The sequence below is a fragment of the Radiomyces spectabilis genome, assembly GCF_025331425.1.
Source record: "Radiomyces spectabilis strain NRRL 2753 chromosome Unknown BYT42scaffold_5, whole genome shotgun sequence".
Classification (NCBI taxonomy): Eukaryota; Fungi; Mucoromycota; class Mucoromycetes; order Mucorales; family Radiomycetaceae; genus Radiomyces; species Radiomyces spectabilis.
This window is the reverse complement of record NW_026251930.1, coordinates 1,623,274-1,641,230: the sequence shown is the minus strand read 5'-3', so window position 1 is coordinate 1,641,230 and position 17,957 is coordinate 1,623,274. Positions and strand designations below refer to the sequence as shown.

Genomic DNA, 17,957 nt, shown 5'->3' with positions numbered 1-17,957 from the left:
TTGCGCAGTTTTCAAATGAAGAGTTTTCAGTTTCGAAGCAACTTTTAGAACCATCGTGGACGGTCCCATGTGTTTTCAGGCGAACGTCTTGACGTAATCGTTGGTGAATGTAAGAAGATACACATGTTGGTCACTCCAAAGTACGTCGCTAACGCCTTAATCGGAATAAACGTATTCAACAGTCAAAGAATTCTCATTGTCTCTTTAGTTCTAAATTCTCTCATATATCACAGAACCAAACGTTACTAAGATTTTTCCAACAAGAAAAAGTAACATGAAAAATGCAACAATATGGCCTCAATAGCCATACTCGTACTTGATCTCCGCAGTCCAAGAGCATGACCTGAGACACGCACTGTTTACTCACGGTTGTTTCTATCGTCGTTCAAGCTTTTGAACATATGATCTTCAGTCTATGGGGGCGACACTGTTTTCCCTTTTTTTTTAATCCATCTACTTCTCTTAATTTAACCACATCAAGTTCTATCACGGTGAGATGCTTTGTTGGACAGGCAAATCCCAACGTCTATGGCATCGGTAGCATCCGTTCCGAGGGATAAGCAACGCACAAATTAAATTCTGAAGGGTCATTATCATCATATTCACAGTTGGTAAAATATACAAATTCGTCACAATATCGCAAGAATCGCAGTACAATTGCTTTCGAAGGAGTGGCTATAGTGGGTTGTGTGTAGCATATGCAGAGTATCGTGGTATGATTGGTTTGGAGCGTTATTCATTTGACTTGACAGTGCGGACGAGAAGATCAATAAATTCTTGGAAAACCGTGTCAGGGCCCGACCTGAGAGAATCCAGTAGCGTTGCAGGGTCATTGGCCTGGTCAATTTCCGTGATATATTTTCGTATTTGAGGGTACTTTAGATAATCTCGTAACTCGTCAGAATGCGCTGAAATAAATAATGCCACACTCACGTAAGTTATGCAACTCCATTTGAAACAAGAATCCTTCTACTGGTCACTTACCTATTCTTTCCAATTGCTCTTCAGTTAATCTTGACGAATCTTCCTCATCGGTAGGATCAATGATCGTTTTCTTCTTCCTTCCCGCTGCTGAGGCTGCAACAACAATCGATATGGTTACTACGTGAGGAGCCACAATAGGGGGGATTGCGAACAACAACCAGTGGTACGATCGTTTACCTTCTTTAACTTCTGGCTCATAGGGTTCGCATGGTACAGCTTTATCACGTTCCTAATGAGTTGATGCAGTCCAAGAGATATACACGCCATCGCTTACCTTTATGCAGTTTATAGCACTGCAGGGAGCAACTAACGATGGATTGAGCCAGTTAATATCGCATTCGTTAATAGTGCCAGAAAAAACTTACATTAATCGCCTGCAAGTGGAACATTTGTACTTTTGTTGATTTTGTTGACACACTGAGCACACCGATGCCTGATTCATGTCGTCGGAAATGGAACTGTTTATGCAAAACCCGAGAAGCTCTTTCGTAATTTTAATAGCTAAGCCACTCATATCAGGGTCACACTGGTCTCTCACTGACAGTGCACAAATTTCCAACTCAGGTCCTTGAAACCACCCGTCTTTGTTCACCAAAAGCCATGAGTTTACTTAGACGCTTCAAAGCAACGGACCTTTTTGAATTTAACAATGTGTAAGCATGCATTTGTTTGTTTGATGAAACATGATGAGCCTATTCTTATTAACGACTTCTCTATAACTAGCAACCTTGACGTTTTAACCGAAACCGTAAGCACAGCGATGAAGACTGACCGAAACTTAAACTAACTCTTTTTCCACACAGTATAATATTTCTTTTTACCTACAATACCTCGCCCGATGGCCAGATCTTTTTACTGTGCAAATGTCCCCTCACGACCGTGTCATGGGTTATGGTAATAGATTGCTGTTTTCGTTATACTGACATACGGTGATTGACTGGGATTGCATCCTTAATCTTTTTCGTTGCAGTCATGGGCAAAACGGAAGGAACCGGCAAAAACTGGCACGGTCACGTCACAGCTATCACTGTAGCACCTGAATATCGACGTCTGGGTCTCGCCGACGGTATGATGAATATGCTCGAAGAGGTTTCGGAGAAAGCGTAAGTGGTCTACTTACTGTTGGTTGCTGGATAGACTGAGTGACTGGTCGTATCATGAATAATCTAACCCCCGTATTAGATATGATGGATGGTTTGTCGATTTATACGTGCGTGTGTCGAATGCAGTAGCCATTGGCATGTATCGAAAGTTTGGATACTCTGTATATCGTCGAGTACGGAACTACTATTCAGGGGCAAATAACGAAGATGCTTTTGGTTCGTATTGCAGCATTTAATATATTAAGCGGATTGAAGACAAGAACATTGATGTTTAACGTATATTTTCTTTCTAGATATGCGAAAACCATTGGCAAGAGACAAACTGAAGGAAACTATACGAGAAAATGGAGAGAATGTCATGGTGAATCCAGAAGATTTAGATTCATGGCGATAAAGAGAATGATGTAAATAAACGGACGCGGACGCTGACTGCAAAGCAAATTGCAAACGAGAGTGGAACTATATGCTGTAAAATCATTGTTGGATATTGATATGGTTTAGTTCTTGGCTCGCCGTTTCAGGGCAGCGGCCACACCACGTCGACCATTGGAAGGAGCCGTGGTGGCGGGCGAATCAAAAGCTGCACAGTCTTTTTCTTGACGCATCATCAGTAATCCGCCGGCCGCTTCACCGGCAGCGGCATGGGCTAAGCGGTTGGCGCGAGCATCTGGTAACCAAGTACCGTTCTGTGATAAAAGCGGGGTTGGTTGCGGATCGCTAGCATGCATTTGATCAGGCGTACGAAATGAATCATGCGATCCATAACGAATTTTCACCGTGGGCGCTATTTTGACTTTGCGAGTGGTAGAGATCAGTGTTTGACTGGATGTAGCAAAATTAGCCGCTCCATCGCAATCTTAACCGTGTAAAAAGAGAGATGTTACCAAATTAGTTGTGCTAGACCTAGTGTCATCCTATGCACTTGGAAATGGGGGATGGGAGAAAAAGCGACTTACTCGTTGGGGCAACAGGTAATGTAGCGTGTTCGTCTTGGATCATTATCAATCCACCCTGCGTCCCCAGCAGACTGTTTCGTATCGTTTCCTCTATGACGGGAGCAAAGACACCTACTGAATCGCCTTGAGATCGAGCATGTCTTTGACGATATGAACTGACAGTGGCTACATCGGTGACCATCACAGTGTCCTGAGCATGTCGTTCGTCGGTCCTGGCCGCAGACTGAGTACTTTGTTTCACTTTATGATCGATGATCGGGTGTGCCTGTATATCTTGGACAAGACCTTGCATATAAGCCGGCGCTTTCTGAGTCCCCATGGACTGTGCTCTTGATCGATGCTTAACAGATATCGTAGATATATCTTGTGGCTTGGGGATGTCCACCATCGCGATCGATTGCTCAGTTGAACCTCCAACACCATGCGTCGAGGGTGGCATTTCTTGAAGCTCATTATTGGCAGCAGTGAGTTGATGGTGGAAAGGGGCCGCATCTTCCTTGCGTACACCATTGATCTTCATTCGAGCATCCGGTTTGTAGGGTTCTGTAAAGGGTTCACCCGTGATGAAAGGATGACATCGTGCCTGCAATGGTGTCCAGCGCCGTAGTGGATTCAACTCGAGAACACCTTGCAAAAAGTCAATTAATGCATATCTTGTTTGCAGATCTACGAGGACGCAAGATTATAACATTGAGGATACCACTCTCATTTCTCTCTGAGACACTGTTAGGTGATTACCTCGTTGCCTGTCTTTCTCGTTTTTCCACGATTGAGCCCGCGAGCTGTTGTATTTTAAAATCAAGTCGGGAAGTTCCGTCTGTTCAAAGTATTTTTTTCCAGGCAACTCGGTCTTTTGCTGTTCTTGTCCGTATTGCTCGCGACTCTTCATTTTGTATACATATTTGCCGTTTCCATGATCTTCGCGATTGAAAAATTCAAGGGTACTTTTCCCTTTATCCAACATGTCCTGAGGTGGCAAGCTTTTCGCAGGTCAACAAGGGCATTTCAATGTCAATCTTTTTTTTTCCTTCGAATTCAGATAGAACCTACCCCATCATGTCTATGATACGGCGTAATTGGTTGTATTCAGAACTGCCTGGAAATAAAGGTAGCCCAAGAAATAGTTCGGCAATAATGCAGCCCAAGGACCACATATCGATGGCACCTGTATATGTCAGTCCAAGTAATACTTCAGGTGAACGGTAAAATCGAGACTGGATGTATGTGTAGATTCGATTGGCTTCATGACAGGCGGAACCAAAGTCGATCACTTTGATAGTCGGTGAATCCACGCTGGAGATGAAAATAAATATACCGTTAGTTTTACACAATTTTTTCTGGATGTCGTTCAACAAAGATAATTCGATTTCTTACTTTTGCAACAGAATATTTTCGGGTTTTAAATCACAATGAATGATTTTTGCTTCCTTCAGTAATACCAGCGTGTCCAACAATTGCAGAGCGAATACGCGGACAAGGCTCAACGAAAGTCCTTTGAACCCATTCTGCTTAATCAATTCGTACAAATTGTAGGAAAGTAATTCAAAAACAAGACACAGGTGATTCTTGTGATTGAATGTACGATGCAATTTCAGTATTCGATGTTGATCCTGAGGATCGATTTTGAGATTTAACTGTAAAAATCGGTATATTAGCGGAACTATCAATGACTGATAATGCAAATGTAGATTACCTGCTTTAGGATTTCCACTTCCATGCGACTCTGAGCTCGGTAAGCTGGTTTGTTCTTGATAATTTTCAACGAGAATAGTTCACCCGTCGATACCCGCACGCATTTGACTACTTGTCCGAATGTTCCTTGTCCCAAGAGATCAATGACCCGATATCTACGATGTACGATCAGATCAGCATAATGTCTACTATTTGTCACAGCCGATTCAAAGATCAATGACAACAGATACTTACTGATAATCTTTTTCGTCGCCAAGGATATCGTTGACTCGCAAAATGTAATCATAATCCTCGTTGTCGAATCCATCATTTTTTGCCGGTTTGCTTGGTTTGGTTAAGACTCGCTTAGGATTCCGATGAGCATCGTATTGGAAACGGAGATTTTGCTTGCTGTAAGTATGTGCCAGTTGCATGGTCAAAGCATGCAACAGTCTTTTCTTGAACCGCAATATGACGTCAATGAAGTGAAAGCCCCTGACTTGTAAAGCAGAAAACTTACTCGATTTTGATCTGGAATCGGTCGTCCGATCAACGTTTCTCTTTGTGTTACTTTTCTGAATTTCTTGACCGGTGTGTTCCGCGAAAAAGTCCATTTGTCACCCAGATTTAACACCGGTTCAACCACCTGAGAATAAAATGGGCTCTCAGGATGCCGCGGCCCATTGTGCCTACTGTGTGTACTTGAGGAAGACGATGGGGCTGAATTGGAAGCCTTGTGTTGAACCTTGGCGGGTGTCTGCCGACTGACGTGTACAGCTTCCTGAACAGTGGCATATTCCAATTCAGGGTCCGAATCCCAATCATGCTCTTTCTCGGCCGAAGGACGTCCTGCGACCAAGATTATCAGGATCTTTTTTTTTTTCTTCCTATCCACATCGAATTGATCTAAGTTCCTACCTTTTCTATTGACGGTTTGTCGAACATAAGGTTTATTGGTCAACCATGATGATGGCGATGGCTGGGCATGTTTTTTCGACAATGGCACGGATGCTCCTCCTCGAAACGATGGCATAACGTCAATGGAAGATGGAGGAGGATTAGAGGTAGCAAGTCCAGCTTGATACGGTTGCTGTTTACGATATGAATAAGAGTACATGTTGAGGATTCGGTAAAACTATTATTTTCACTAGAACAAAGAACAAAAGTGACCGTTATTGGTATTCATAAAAAATCAAGTAAACTGGGAAAACAACAAAAGAAGAGGGAAACGAGAGGAGGACAATCAAAAAAGTCGACTTTTTTTTTTTTGTTATGTTACAACATATACAAGTGATCCAAAAACGAACAGAGACGCTACTCTAAATACACACTGTGATCTTTACTCAAAACGTATTTCCGAAAAAAATCAAATTGCCACCTTGATTGTTTTGGTACATGCCAAATTAAGCATCAAGCCTGATTGGTCCGAAATTAGACAGGTGAGCTATTTTGAGCACGATCTTCCAGTCGTGGCCTTGTAGGCATGGGAGTAGAATTACGCCGTTCTGGATGATGATAATAAGTACGATGCAAAGGTAACCAGTATCCGTCACCATGGCTACTGTCGTCGTCATCGTCATCATCCGGCGTTTCGTCTGATGACCTGGACGGCGAACGACTCTCCGCCAATAATATGTGCTCCCGAGAAACAGTGGCTTGTCGACTCATGCTGGAGTGCTGCGTCTTTGCATAACTTGAATGAGAAGTGGTGCGACCCCGGAGCAATTTCCGCAGCATTGAGTTGGAGGTGTCTTTGGTAGACTCACTAATCACTTCAGCATCTTTCACTCCCTTTTCTTTAGATGCATCCAGCTGTTTATCAAACATCTTGGCAACAATGCCCCCTTGAACGCGTCGTCGTGCCGATTCCGCACGTCGCAAAAGATGAGCCAGGTCATGCGCCAGCTGTCCACTGCTTTGTCGTCGCTTATTGGACGGTCTTCGTGCCGATGGGTTGGCCTGTTCTTCAGGAGACAGCGATTTCGTAGGTAACCATAACTGAGGAAGCACGCCAATCAAAGCCGGATTCCCGTAGCGTTTCAAACCCGTATCGAGGACACCGGGATTTAATTGCATCGGCGGTTGTCGATAATCGGTCAAGTTATCAGGCACTGCTTCGTAGTCATCCTCATCAATCACGACCTTTTTGACGTGAGCTAGCTTGGGTGATTCCTTGGTAGGTGGCGAGTTGATGGAAGGATTGGAAGTGTGATGTTGTTTCAAGGCCAAAGCAGCCGCAAATCGCCATCGGAGTTTTGTTTCTTTTCGCGTAGTGCTTGTGCCAGCTGTGTCGTTGGATCTCTGGCTGTCGCGGTGTGGGGATGGTTCGGGGGTATCTGGACTATTGCTGCCACTTTCACTGGCATAAGGGTCATCATCCGCAGGTATAATCGGATCGTTGTGGGTAGGGAGTTTGGTCATTTCATCGCGCAATAATTGCATAGGCAGGTGTTGGCTGTTCTTTCTGTATGCGGCATCCAATGTAAACTTGAAGATAAATGTGATGACGATTAAAGGCACGCAAAGGATACCAAGAACATAGAACTTTTTCAAGATAAAAAGCCCCGTCATGGTCAACTGGAAGATAACCATGCCCGCAATGATACGAGGAAATACCATGATCCAAAGTCGGCCAGCCGCCTCATACGGTCGGAAATAGACTAGCAAAGGTTATTTTTTAAAAAAAATCAAAGGAAAGACTGCGGGCATGCCAACTCCATGATTTCAAGGAATACTTACCATACAAAAACTGGTATTTGTAAACGATATAGGTGATGCAAAAGTACAGAGTACCGAAGATGAGAATAATAGGCGAAATGACGGAATATTCGAGCACGATAATGAAAATGAGCAACGGCGCAGGGTATCCGGTACCGTAATTAAACGCCCAGGGAGCACGGTTTTCCGCATAGTCACGGGGTGTCTTGCAAATGAAAAGGTGCCAAAATCCTCGCAGAACCAGAGCACCAAGTAAAAGCAAATTCAGTGGCATCCTACGGATTCTACATTGAGTCAAGGGACGATAATTTTGAATGCAAAATCGACTTACAGTAACAGGCCCTGCATAATGGTATAGTTGATAAAAAATGGTGCTACCTATGGTCGAGCATGCAGTCAGAAAAAAGTGCAACGATTCAGCTTACACGATTCAAAAGATTTTACCGTCGATAAGCTAGTGGCCAGCACATTGGGAATTTCGGTTGGGTTATTGATCAACTGCTCAGCTACACGAGCTACAGCCACTGTCTTTACAGCAATGTTGACGATAGTGAATACCAGAAGCACGTTGAACAAAAGAAAGAAAAAGTATCTGCAAAACATATCCATCACATCAGTTTCGTATTAATCATTTCACACCGATGCAGCCTAGTGTCGTTGACGTTATATGCAAACTTACTTGCTAAACGTGGATTCGGCGATAGCGCTTCTTGCCCGCAAGCCTTGCACATATCCTAAAGCTAAGAAACAGGAACACAAGGTTAAGATTCATCGCAGGAACGATGCGTAAAGGTTGTGTCACTCACAATCAAAGATCAAGGGCAGTAACGCCATGAAAATGTTGACGAGGAGAGTAGGAATTAAACTCTGCATGATGCTTTTGACAATAGGGATATCATCAGCTTTGTCGGCAATTCCAGGGAATACTTTGTCAAGTGCCTCAATACTGGTCAAAGAAGAGAAAAAACTGATAGGGAACACCCAGAAAAACACCAAGGCAATGGTGATGGTCCAAATGAATATCTCGCGGATGAGTCGTTCGCGACCGCGGATAAGAACGTTTTCCCAAAGCACATCTCTCGGTTCGTACGCCATATAGGTGCGACAATTGAACGCTTGAGGATTGATCGCGATCTGGGATGCAATCAGCTACATAGAGTACTCGTTTTGGTAAGTATGACGGAAAAATTTGGAGAACAGGCATATATCAAGAAAACTTACGGCGCTGGTCATATGTTCAAAAGTAACAAAACCGACATTCGTCATTTCGTAGTTTTTGGAATTACGCGCTTCAGTGACTTTTTGATCGAGTTCATCGAATAGTTCGGTATAGTATTCGATCGCGTCGACCTTGGGTCCAAACAACCCCAAGAAACCTGTACGCACTTGGGGACGACGCTTCTCACGTTTGCGGGAAGGAGGACTGATCAGGCCGGATAAGAATGTGGCATTGTTGTTGTAATAGTCGCTCTGTTCACTCAGTTTATCAACCCGTTGAAGTAACTGGGCATCTTCCAGGATCCGGTCCGGATCGTAATCCGGGATGCGGCACGGATTTCCCCAATACTGTGCATAGGCTCGTTCCAAATGTTGCAGGGCCGAAGCTCGTTTTTTCAGCAGTTTCCCCAGGTTTCGGACATGCCTTACAACATGACACGTTTCCACGTTGCCAATTCCCAGATTTTCGTAATAATCCGCCAAGTCTTGATCGGATCGCAGCGTTTTGGGAATGCCGGTGACAATTACCGATCGACAGGATAGCGTTTTGGATAACCGTAACAGATAGCGAGCGCGCATGTAAACATAGTCTGAGTAACTCTGATGCAGGAAGAAAAAGGCGGTAAAGCAGAAAAAGTAAGTGAATATGAGGTATGCGATAAGGTATGGCGACGATTCATCGATCACAGTAATGGAAAGTTTATCGATGCCGGTGATACTGGTATCCGTGAAATTGCCTGTTGTGGCACTGATCGGAATCAGAACAACCAAGCCGAAAGCGGCACAAAGGCCGAATAGCTTGATACACATCACCACAAATTGCAGCAACTACCATGACAAAATAAAATAAAGCATCCAAGTATTCTTTGGTGAGAAAACCAAAAATTGAGAGATGTGGATGAGGATAGGTGAGATTCTTACCACGACGGCATCTAAACCGACTTTATCCAGCATCTCCTCTTGATTGATTCGGAGTAAGGGAATAATCCATCCAAAAAAGGAATTGGGTAATTCAGGTGGTTTGTGTCTGTGATTAGGGATCTGTATCAGACAGGGTTGGCTTTTCTGGACTGCACCATCGGACGTTACCTTTTCATATGTGTGCGGGGGGCGAAAATGACAGTCCATCTACCATTGATTCTATCAGTTTTTGTCCCCTAAATCAAAAAAAAAAAGCCGTGACACAGCTTTTTCCCAATTTTTTTTTTCTTACCGCGTGCGCAATATGCAAAATCCTAAAAAGCAAAGTAACCCCACGGCGAAACAGATGATTAATTGTGTGGTAAAGGCGCTTTGATTTTGAGCTTGGAAAGTGGGTAATCCTGGTTGTTCATAAGGATTGCCAAAGATGCCAGTCTTGGACGTTTCTGAAGCTGGCGCAGAGCTACTGGTGCTGGAGACTAGCGTCGATGAAGCGAAGGATGAAGTCGGCGTGCCACTGAAAGAAGCGTACGATGTCGGTGCCGTATTAAAGGTTGATGATCCAAGCCATGTTGATACTGTGTTTCCATTCGTTGGTACGGCACTGTTTGTGGCGACGGACGACGGAGAAGACATCAATGATGGAAGGGGAAAAAGGGTTGCTTAAAGAAATTTGGGAACAAAAAGCTCACCCAGAAAAAAAATATGGAATTGCAGCACCGCAAGTACCAAATTCCATACTCCGACTCATTTTGGGGCGGGTCCGTGATCCATTCGCTGCAACTGCAATGAACAATGCGCTCCACAAGCAAATCAGGATGGTACCGAGCTGCCATTTATTCATTTAACAAAGGCATTATTTACGTGAGCCACTTGTATTGCGATTCAACCATGAATACATGCCATCAAGAGAGAGGTCGATTATTTCTTCCCGGTGCGAGTTTCGGGGTTTCCGATCGGTCTGATGACTGAACCCGCTCTCTTTTCGCACCCATGTGTTGCGCTTCAATGCATTAATTTCTCCCTTTTGTATCTAACATCACCATACATATTTGCTTCCGCGCAGCTGTTTGAATTGATTATAATAGCAGAACAATAGATAAAAATATCTAATGAAATGGGACTATCTCTGGCAAAGAAAAAAAAACCAACCAATCGCGTTCATGCAGGGAAAATCGTATAAATGAAACCTTGTTTTTCGCCACTGTCACGACCAGCAGTAAATAGTGAAAGGTTGATCACGATAAGAAATATCACCGTTTTTGACATGTTCAACCATACGATATTTTTGTGAGAACTATTATATTCCCGATAAGTAAGACGTTCTTGAGAAATCTTGACGTAATTGATGGAGCGACAATGAACCAATCAATGACGTCCAACAAAAAGGAGCATTGGTCGCAGCTTCATTCCCTCCCATTTGGACAACTGATAAGTAATATTGAGAGGTTATAGTAGGATTTTGCAGTATTCGGCAACAAGCCGAAGCTTTATACTGAACCATTATTTTTAGAATGATCCATTCATACTGTATTTGAGAATTCTGATGGAATGGCCGATGGTACAACGCCACAATAAGCAATGATTTATCAATTCAATCTGTCCAAGCCTTGCATGTAAACAAGGATGCAATATGAGGTGTAGGTGGTGCTGTTCAAGTGTCTATCCGCATTTGCCATTCGACATCACAATTTCCTGAAAAGTAAGAATGGATGCTCCAATCAAAACGCTCAATTATTTCAGTGACCCACTGTCCCAGAGTCACATGACTGGCAAATTTGGCTGCTTGTGAAAAACGGAACAGCCCTCGCTTTCTTGTTGATCTGATTTACACACGTCTTGATGGAAGCCAACGAAAATTCACCCCCCACTACCAGTCCATTGCGGACTGATTCTGTAAGTCAATTCAATTTAACATTGCTTCAACAGAGTACTAATTCACTTGTAGTCTACTCCCGTGCACGATATCCAGAAGCCAGTATTAGCCATGCCCGGGAAGGTATATGCGTTAGCAAGTTATTCTTTTTTCCGGCGTCATTCATCTCTTTGTACTAGGAAAATGCCATGGACGTAAACAATGTGCTCCAGAGTCCTTTGAGAACAGTGACAAATCGAGTGCAGTCAAAGGTAACGCGATTTTCCCCACGAGGAACGATAATTCTGTTACTGATCATTTTGATTCATGAATAGTCATTCCAAGTATATGACGCAAAGGTAATGCTACTTTCTCAGATTCATACGACACATTGGGCTAAAGTAGAACTACAGAAATCGACCAAATCCGTAGAGACACGTCAGACAAAAGCGGTGATAGCACCACCCAGGGACCGACCCGTGTCAGTTTCTCCAGCACCGGAAATGTTGCGACGGTCACCCGTGGCAAAAACGTCAACAACGCGATTAATGCTGTCCGAACACAAATATCAAGAACGTGACCACGGTCATGCCACCAAGCTAGATACCGAGAAAGCGGCTTACGTAAAACCGGTGCCCTCGTTAAAAAAGTTGGCCGATGAAACAGGAAAAGAAAAACTTTGGCAGCAAGTACAACAGGCCAAACGCGAAGCGGCCGACTTATCAGCGCGTCTCAAAGCGAGTCGAGCATCGACGGCTGATATGCGTAGAACATCAAGTCGGTATGACAGAGAACTGGAAGAATTGAAAGCAAAAGCAACCGACTCTACATCCGATCAATCAATCACCACAGAAAAATGTGACCAGATAAAAAAGCAGATTGGGAACCTGGAGGAGGAAATCGCAGAGAATGAAGGCATCCTCGAAGAATTGTCGGAAGTGCTGGAAGGATTGGCCGAAGAGGAAACAATGCCAGCCGACGGAGAAGAACGATTACAAGCAAAGGAGGACGAAATCGATCAGCTGATGAACCTTATTCCTACTTTACAGTATCAAGTGAAAGAACTGCGCAGTGCGTCTTAGTGTCATCTCATATAAATTTATCATGTAGCATTCATCCACATAGTTTTTAAGTCTTGAAAGGCTTTTCATACATACTTTATTTACCACAGCATTGTTTATGTTTTACACTTGGAATTCGTCTGTTTGTATGTGTATGTCCGTGTGAATTGGGGAAGAACGACATTCTCGGAACGTTGCTATTGCTGGCGAGGATGAAGGATTACTAGTTTATTCAATACTACAATGTGTATTACTGCTTTAGTTTGTCGGGGGGAGAAGGAAAAACAATGGATTACTAGATACGGCGTAAAATTTTGCTGCTTGACCGGATAGTCATGCAGTAGGGGGAAGTGAATGATCTAAGCAAGGTGGAATGACATCGCATCCCCGCGTGATACAAGCCTACCGGCATTTAGATAAAATCTCATGTAAAATAAGATGACTTTGGGCGTGTCCAATCAGTTCTATTTCGCTTTATGCGTGGTGACAAACAAGATGCAGATATACATGAGGAGCAAAAAGAAAGTCACCTTCCTTTTTGCTTGGATTCCCACTGATCGCAAAATAATTCCTTCCATTTTCTGTTCCTCCAAATTTTTTTCCACAGATCGCTTTACATCATACCATGGGAAAACATAAGGGATCCACCTATTCACTATTTCAAACATATCTTTCCAGCTTACCGTCCTCTACTTCGCAAGCAGGTACGGCTGAAAAACTGTGTGTGTATTGCAATGACTAATGCGGTTTTTTTTTGTACAGACGGTGAATACGATCGAGTACCGTTACCCGATTCAATGGTAAGGCGAGCCAGTTACATTGAGAGGAGCATTTATGCTTAATAGCTTCGTACCACCAGAGAACTTCTACGTTGGTAGAACAAATCGGCAAAGAACGGTCATGGAGTGGCGATCAGATCAACGAGGACATTGCAATCTTGGAGCGACATCGGTTGTACTATGTAAGCATGAGCACTATTGGGCTACAAGGATATGCAAATGCTGACAGCTCGTGCTCTTGGTGATAGGTTCGCGATCTTAGAGAATTGTCAAGTCATAGCTGGACGGTAAATGATCTGTGTGACAATGCAAACTAACGAATTATGTGGGGCTAATATGCGCTCACTTTGAAGGTCATTGAACTGTTGCCGTTGGTGCGTGATATCTTACAAAAGTCCATCCAGACTGGTGGTACAGGTGTGCAAGGTAATCAATCAATCCATGTTCAACTTCCAGGCAACTGTACCCATGCTCAATTGTTGGCTGATAGACTATAAAGACAAGAAGAAAGAAGAAAAGAAGAGAAAAAAAGAGCAAAAGCATAAAAAAAAGCAACTGGGAGAACCTGTATTTCCTTCTGTTTTAGCCGGTGGGAAAGATGAAATAGCTATGGCGCACCATGAAGAGATTTCTGCCAAAACATCGGAAGCCATGGTGGGCGACGTTCTCAGCCAGGATCCGGAAACCATCCGCAACACGTTACGTAATGGATCTATCGATGCGGAAACGACGCGAGATGAGCAAGTTTCTCGCTATCAAGGCCAAAGAAAAAAGGCCGTTTCTTTTTCAGAGGATGACGGTAGTGAATCAAAAAGAGAAGCTGGTAACATGAGTGACACCTCTTCGTCATCTTCATCATCGTCGTCGTCTTCCAGCTCGAGCAGTGATGATGGTGCGACAAAGGAGAACAAGCCCCCTGTGCGACAGACTTGGACGGGCCGCCCGATTAAGGCGGTTTCCCCCAACCTTATCCATGTGCGAACCACTGACGGCCAGGTTTACGAGTGCAGCCGATTTTGTCCACATAAAGGCGTCGATCTGAACACTTGGGGTCAAGTGGTGGGCAATACTTTGATTTGCACCAAGCATAACTGGAAATTTAGTTTGGATGGATCTGGTGTCGGTCCAAAGGGCCGATCCATATCTGCTTGTGCAATCAATGATTGGTAATAAAGTGTGTTTACCCGGGACAACACTATGCAGAACGAGGATCTTTGTGTTCTGTGCTCAGATCATGTCCAACCTTGCCTGTGACAAAAAAATCGTACACAGATCCATAAAAAGGCATAAACATAATTAAGAAGAAAAAAAAAATCTTTTGAGCGGTGTGTCCTCTGATCTGAATAACAAGCTTTCAGATAAGATAACATTGGATGATAACTGTCCCTCACATTGAAAACCGTCCTTCCCGGAACATAAACATTGAATCCGCCGAATGGCCATATTGCTTTTTCCAGTTATGGTATTAGATGATAGTTGGGTTTTGATACCACTGCAAGTGGCGACTTTGGGCGCTTTTCGCCGTAAATGCTTTATTCATCAAGATGAAAAGATTCTACTGTTCTAGGTTCGAAAGAGACAAAGGACAGGCTTTAAACTATTTGCTATTAAAAAGCAATGAGATTTTTTCAGGATATTTGACAACAAACGGTCCAGGTTGCCATGTATTTGCATGCATTATAGGCAGCACCTATAGGCAATTGAGGAACGGCGGAAATAAACTTTTATCATTTTATCCCAAGCATCCTATGATGTGGTTGGACCATGTGTCAATAGTGTATGTAATAGAAAAGCTATTGAAGTGAATAATACAATGCCGTAATGCATACACGTCGCTAACGTGGCCTTCTTCAATGATGATGTAGATTGGTTCAAGATTCTGCTGCAGGCTTATATCCTGTAGGTTGATAATGGTTTGCACGAGGATCCGAAGCCGACCGATATTCACATACAGGAAATGGAGTGCATGCTTTCCTATTTCGATAAATCCATCGCTTGCACGCCCCTTTCGGTTAGTTCATCGGGATTCCGTGATTGGTGGCCCATGGCTTGGTCAACGAACAATAGCTTGAGCATCTCTACTCTTTAATAACATGTTATATGCGAAAAGGTAAATAACAATACTAGGGAAGTAGTATACAAGTTGGCCATGCGCTTGTATGTCAGTCTGCGCAGCCCCCTTCTTCTAAACAGATAGATCATCGGATCAGTCTGGGACAAGATCTTTTCCTCTTTCAAGCGGCGACAGATTTGGCGCGATGGGCCTTTTTTTTTTTTTTTCCTTGTGCTTTGTTCCGTTTTGGGTGCGGGGTTTTTCTCTACATCTTTACTAAATTTTTTTTTTCTTTGTTATTGGTTAAATCGTCGATCTTCACTTCCTTGCTCTGCATTCATTTATTACTGTAATTTCCTAGTTACCAAATTGATGGCCAAAACTATATCTGCATTCATCACTTCTTGTCATAATATTTACATTCATCACCCCTAAAAATCCCATCATGGTTCAATCCGAATGCATAGCCTTACTTCTTCCAAACAAGCAGGTCACAGCTGGTCATAAACATGAATTCAAATGGCTTTTGAAGAATGCCATGCCACTGGTGCTCAGTTATCTTTTGCAGAACAGTTTGCAAAGCGTGAGCGTCGTGAGTGCTGGTCACTTGGTAAGTCAATTGAATCCCTCCCTATGCAAACTGATAGTTTCTGGTGCCCAATTATCAGATTCACTCATTCTATACCGTATGTAGGGACCTCACGAGTTGGCAGCGGCCTCACTTGGAAGCATGTTTGTCACCGTTACTGGGATATCCGTGGCAACCGGAGCCACCTTGGCACTCGATACACTGTGCTCTCAATCGTTTACCAGTTCTGACGACAAAAAGATTGTGGGATTGCATGTACAACGATGTCTTGCCTTTCTCTCTCTGTTATATATCCCTATCGCCATCCTTTGGTGGTACTCTGAATCTGTATTCTTGCTGTTACGACAAGATCCTACCGTGGCGGCTTTAGCAAGTACTTACGTGCGTTGGATGATTCTAGCCGCTCCCGCTTTTGCCTTGTTCGAAGCTCTTAAAAAGATGCTGCAAGCCCAAGGCATCTTTCGAGCACCCACGATGACACTGCTGCTCATTGGCGCACCGTTGAATCTGATCTTGAGTTACTCGTTCGTCTGGAGTCCGTCCATCTCTCTTGGATTCGCTGGTGCCCCCATTGCCAGCTGTTTCGCCCAATGGGCCACCGTGATCGCACTGATCTACTACATTTACAAGTACGACGGATATCAGGCTTGGCCGCAATGGTCTACTAGAGCCGCTTATGATTGGCACGCTTGGGGTCCCATGATCAAGTTGGCTATTCCCGGCATTTTGCTTATTTGTACAGAATCGTGGGCGTACGAGATTATCGCTCTAGGAGCCAGTTGGATTGACACATCGTCGTTGGGAGCTCAGAGTATCATACTCACCTCCATTACGGCTCTGTATACCTTGGCATTCGGTGTGGGTGTCGCATCGGCTAACCGTGTGGGCAATCTACTTGGTGCAGGAAAGCCGTATCAGGCCAAAATCGCTGCCCAAACCGCCATTGGCCTGTCGGTCATTATCGCTACCATAAATAGTTCCATGTTGACACTGTGTCGGCACAGCTGGGCTCGACTTTTCACCAGCGATGCGCAAGTAACTTCTCTCGTAGCTAAAACGCTTCCGTTGGTGGCTGTCTTTGTGTTTGCTGATAATATTGCCGGTGTGGCGGACGGTGTACTGAACGGTCAAGGACGGCAACACGTTGGTGCTCTGTTCAACCTCGGGGCTTATTATCTATCGTCTCTTCCCATTGGTTTCTATCTGTGTTTCCGCGCACAGTGGGGTTTATTGGGCTTATGGTCCGCTTTGGCCATGTCTCTAATTGCGGCTTGTGTGGCGACTTTGGCAGTGGTGCTCACGACAGATTGGCAGAAGGAAGTAAGAAAAGCCGAAGATCGCACCAGCGAGAGTGTCAAAGCCATGGAAACGCATGTCTTAGAATGACGTGTTGCCTGTTTACTATATTTTCATTTGTTTGCATAAACCAATTTTTTCCAGCATTTCCAAAATACTTCCTTCCTATTCTTGACATTTTTTTTTATTTGACCTTGGTTTTCCGCTCAACGTTACGTAGTTGATCGTTTTTCGTTTACTAAGAATTCATGCTATGGCAGAGAAACAACCCCCTTCTCAGACGACTGCAATGCCTGCTGCTGATAATAAACAGATGGGATCATCGATGCCACCGGCTTACGGAGGTCCTCCCTCTCAGCCTGCATCACCGGGACCACAGTTCTCCCAACAGCAACAGCAGCCAACAGCTAATCCTGCAAGCGGATACCCGGGTGTTGTAGGTGGTACACCGGCTAATCAACGTGGAGTTCAAGGATATGACGCCTACGGCAACCCGATCATCCCGCCTTTTATCGCACAACGACATCAAATCGAACAATCATTAGGTCCGACGTGCAATGGACAGTACCACGAACTTCGCATGGAATACACAAACAAAACGCTTTTATTTGCTATTCTGATCCTTCCCTATTGTTGCGGTTGGCGAGGTAAACGAGTGGTAAGATCAAATTAGTAAAAAGAATCATTTTTATTCCTCTATGTACATGCATTGCGAAGAACTAACGTGCGCACGTTACTGATATAGTGCACTTG

At 43.9% G+C, this 17,957-nt stretch overlaps 6 protein-coding genes across 6 annotated transcripts; 3 read left to right on the top strand and 3 right to left on the bottom strand.

Annotated features, from left to right (window-relative positions):
• Nucleotides 1-585: 585 nt before the first annotated feature.
• On the bottom strand, nt 586-1,531 carry BYT42DRAFT_566615 (uncharacterized protein). The gene is made up of 5 exons (XM_051567998.1): nt 1,350-1,531; nt 1,259-1,290; nt 1,162-1,200; nt 985-1,077; nt 586-908 (listed from the first exon to the last, which is right to left on the bottom strand). Exons 1-5 carry the CDS (start codon nt 1,496-1,498, stop codon nt 733-735), a joined length of 489 nt encoding a protein of 162 aa, XP_051424748.1. The 5' UTR covers nt 1,499-1,531; the 3' UTR covers nt 586-732.
• Nucleotides 1,528-2,739, top strand: BYT42DRAFT_306400 (acyl-CoA N-acyltransferase). The gene is made up of 6 exons (XM_051562945.1): nt 1,528-1,637; nt 1,708-1,732; nt 1,788-1,878; nt 1,955-2,087; nt 2,167-2,303; nt 2,381-2,739. Exons 1-6 carry the CDS (start codon nt 1,585-1,587, stop codon nt 2,479-2,481), a joined length of 540 nt encoding a protein of 179 aa, XP_051424747.1. The 5' UTR covers nt 1,528-1,584; the 3' UTR covers nt 2,482-2,739.
• Nucleotides 2,697-5,998, bottom strand: BYT42DRAFT_306528 (kinase-like domain-containing protein). Its single transcript, XM_051562946.1, has 9 exons — nt 5,633-5,998; nt 5,235-5,563; nt 4,970-5,172; nt 4,737-4,890; nt 4,418-4,677; nt 4,094-4,336; nt 3,782-4,023; nt 3,044-3,709; nt 2,697-2,909 (listed from the first exon to the last, which is right to left on the bottom strand). The coding sequence occupies exons 1-9, from the start codon at nt 5,829-5,831 to the stop codon at nt 2,899-2,901; spliced, it is 2,307 nt and encodes a 768-aa protein (XP_051424746.1). The 5' UTR covers nt 5,832-5,998; the 3' UTR covers nt 2,697-2,898.
• Nucleotides 5,999-6,145: 147 nt separating this feature from the next.
• Nucleotides 6,146-10,207, bottom strand: BYT42DRAFT_613238 (uncharacterized protein; the record flags this gene model as incomplete). Its single annotated transcript, XM_051571711.1, has 10 exons — nt 6,146-7,374; nt 7,454-7,707; nt 7,764-7,810; nt 7,877-8,024; nt 8,112-8,172; nt 8,239-8,581; nt 8,654-9,478; nt 9,572-9,691; nt 9,783-9,807; nt 9,864-10,207. The coding sequence occupies 10 exons, from the start codon at nt 10,205-10,207 to the stop codon at nt 6,146-6,148; spliced, it is 3,396 nt and encodes a 1,131-aa protein (XP_051424745.1).
• Nucleotides 10,208-11,375: 1,168 nt separating this feature from the next.
• BYT42DRAFT_566595 (uncharacterized protein) lies at nt 11,376-12,595 on the top strand. Its single transcript, XM_051567997.1, has 4 exons — nt 11,376-11,467; nt 11,520-11,570; nt 11,627-11,698; nt 11,762-12,595. The coding sequence occupies exons 1-4, from the start codon at nt 11,414-11,416 to the stop codon at nt 12,506-12,508; spliced, it is 924 nt and encodes a 307-aa protein (XP_051424744.1). The 5' UTR covers nt 11,376-11,413; the 3' UTR covers nt 12,509-12,595.
• Nucleotides 12,596-14,002: 1,407 nt separating this feature from the next.
• Nucleotides 14,003-17,877, top strand: BYT42DRAFT_593282 (mate-domain-containing protein; the record flags this gene model as incomplete). The annotated part of the gene is made up of 4 exons (XM_051570688.1): nt 14,003-14,065; nt 15,810-15,929; nt 16,014-17,282; nt 17,596-17,877. The coding sequence occupies 4 exons, from the start codon at nt 14,003-14,005 to the stop codon at nt 17,875-17,877; spliced, it is 1,734 nt and encodes a 577-aa protein (XP_051424743.1).
• Nucleotides 17,878-17,957: the final 80 nt, after the last annotated feature.